Below are 2942 nucleotides of genomic sequence, written 5' to 3'. Positions count from 1 at the left end.
TACCTGTGTTTAATTTTTCGTCTCTGGGTTCCTAACGGAATAAGTGAATTTGTCCTTCTCCACTTTAGTTTGAATGCCATCCCGTGAAAAACAAAATTTTATAGGATGAGGAGGTCGATATTGAAATCAGTATAAGGGCTGCATAAAGATGATGCTTTACTAACCTGGATAGGCATTAGGCATAATATAAAAACATGATGCGAGTAGCAATACAGTATATTACCTGCATGTATATTATAATTATTATAAATTCTATACATAATTTAACTGATTGCCTTGAAAAATAATAAGTTTTATTGGCCAAAAGAACTTTAAATCTTACTGGACTGGAACGAGCTAACTACTTATATTTTAGATAGATAGGTACTTGCTGGCATCTGGATAAAAATATATTCATAGAATCTATTTTGAAGTCGAGTATGTTTTAAATGAAGCAGGTATATTTTTATTAATTTAAGTCGTATACATGAATTTTGCCAATTTATAGCGATTAGCAGCCTACTTGGTTTTATTTCCTACTGAAGTAGCTAATCCTTGGCAACATTGGTAAAAAATATATAATGCGCTGTCCGAGACCTTAATTAAGATAATAATACTACTACTAGATTAAGCGATCAGTTGTAACTACAACATAATTATAGTTTTCGATGTTTTTAGTACTTAAATATAAAAAATAACAATTTGCAGGATTATTCAAATTGGCAGTTCATACTTATGCCTTTAAAATTCTACATAATTTTTCTAACAATATTATGTAATAATAATTATTACTCCTGCTCCTGCATCAGCGTCAATAGTTCACGAAGTGTTACTAGATGGCGTAATTTTGAAACGCACTACTGGCGCTTACTAAATTTGAGTTATATTGCTTCTGTTCATAAAATATGTAGATTCTTGTATTTCAAATAAAAGATAACACGTTGTTAACCTAATTGATGCATACAAGTGCAATGAATATAATATTTTAGTCGATTTCATTCGGATTAGAAACCTATGCTTCTACCTGTACAGCACTACATACGTCACTGTGACATTGACAGTTTGGTTTCTAGGTTGTTTGCTTCCCAGCTACTCGTTCAATATTTTCCTAAGTGCTCAAGGAAAAATCGATATGGAAAACAAAAGTGACGACAATAATGCCCCAGAGAAGACAATTTTCGACGCTATCGGCCAAGGGGATTTTGCCGAGTTCAAGAACATTCTCGCCCAACATAAAGGCGACGTTAATTTCTTCGATGAAAATGGTATGACCGCGCTCCAGCACGCCGCATATAAGGGGAACAAGGATATGGTGCAATTACTGCTCGATAGGGTAAGCACTATTGATATTAGCGTCACGTACGTACGATTGTCCGTAGCCTAACGTTTAAATATATCCATGTTACAGGGCGCAGACGTAAACTCTGGCAAACATGAGTACAACTACACGGCGCTGCACTTCGGAGCGCTGTCGGGCAGTTCTGAGGTGTGCAAGCTGCTACTGGACGCTGGCGCGAAACCTACAGCCACCAACTCCGTAGGGCGGACCGCTTCGCAAATGGCGGCGTTTGTGGGCAACCACCATACTGTCGCCACAATCAACAATTACATACCAAGAAGTGAGATCGCTTACTATTCATTACCTCGGGGTCAGCAGACAGAGCCCTACCTACCTCCTATCTTAGTAGACCCTCTCCATAAGTTTGTACTTGGTGTCAACATTCATCCTGTTAGGTTAGCCCTCAACCTGCAGCACATCACTGGCCTCTTAGACAGTGCCGATAAAGCTAGTAATGTCTTGGAAATGTTGTCCAAGAAGGAGATGACCCGAGGCAGTGACACCAATGAAGTTATGGCCTTTAAATACCACTACTTGTCTTACATTCTTAGAGAAATTCATAATATTAAGGATAAGCAAAAACCTGTAGAGAAAGATGAAAAGAAACACGACATTATCGAGATTTTCTCTAAAAAGTTATTAAAACCTGGAAAAGATGGTGTTTCTTTAGATCTGATGGATGCGTTCCTGAAGGATTGTGTGAGGGAATTCCCGTACAGAGAATGCACAACATTCCACCAAATGGTGACTTCATTGACTAGTAAAGACCCACCTCCAGCCCTCACGGTTATAAACTGTACAATTAATGGTCAGAGAGGATTTGTTGACGCCATACCCTATTGTAGTACCTGCGGGGAAGAAAAACCTGCCAAGAAATGCTCTAAATGTAAATCTGTGCAATATTGCGACCGAGAGTGCCAGCGTCTCCACTGGTTTGTACATAAAAAAGCCTGTAACAGAGAATCGAGTGCACCTGTGGCCTCAACCAACGCTAAAGTTAACATTGACGCCAACGAGCTGAGTTCTGAGCTGCAAAACCTGATAGCTGGTTAGGGAAACTGTAGTTAAATGTAATGAACATCATTTGATGATACAATCAAGTTTAATATTTTTCTTCACAATGTAGGACGCTTGATGTGTACTTTTGGTGTAATTAAGTTGTCATTATCAAATATGCTTTTGTTTTGTGGACCAATTAATGTCATCAATCTGTATTAGGTAATTACAGTAATAATTGGATTATTCTTGAATTCTATGTTATATTAGTGGTATCATTTTGATATATTGGCTTCTGTATTCTTTGTTATACCATATTCAACATGTTTGAACAATATTGTGAAAAATAACACCAAGTTAAGAATTTTTAATGTAATTGTAAGGTGTATTTTTGTGTATTATTGTCAACAAGTGTAATAACATAAGTAATTTAAACATTTTGATGGTAATTAAATATTTCAGTACTGAATGTTTCTTTTGATTACACCATTGGTTGACAGGTATGGGATTATTAAAAACATTATTTTGTAACCATACAAATTTATTTCCAATAAAATACTTGTATTTAACTGGTTTAAATTATTTACAATATTTACATTGTTACTTGACATAGCAATTACTTATTTAG

The 2942-nt window shown here is 36.1% G+C and overlaps 1 protein-coding gene across 1 annotated transcript; it reads left to right on the top strand.

Annotated features, from left to right (window-relative positions):
- Positions 1 to 1031: 1031 nt before the first annotated feature.
- On the top strand, positions 1032 to 2883 carry LOC119189579 (ankyrin repeat and MYND domain-containing protein 2-like). The gene is made up of 2 exons (XM_037439697.1): positions 1032 to 1312; positions 1388 to 2883. Exons 1-2 carry the CDS (start codon positions 1112 to 1114, stop codon positions 2369 to 2371), a joined length of 1185 nt encoding a protein of 394 aa, XP_037295594.1. The 5' UTR covers positions 1032 to 1111; the 3' UTR covers positions 2372 to 2883.
- Positions 2884 to 2942: the final 59 nt, after the last annotated feature.

Source organism: Manduca sexta, chromosome 17 (assembly GCF_014839805.1).
Source record: "Manduca sexta isolate Smith_Timp_Sample1 chromosome 17, JHU_Msex_v1.0, whole genome shotgun sequence".
In the NCBI taxonomy this organism is placed as follows: domain Eukaryota; kingdom Metazoa; phylum Arthropoda; class Insecta; order Lepidoptera; family Sphingidae; genus Manduca; species Manduca sexta.
Note: the sequence above shows the minus strand (reverse complement) of the source record. Positions and strands in the feature narration are given on the sequence as shown.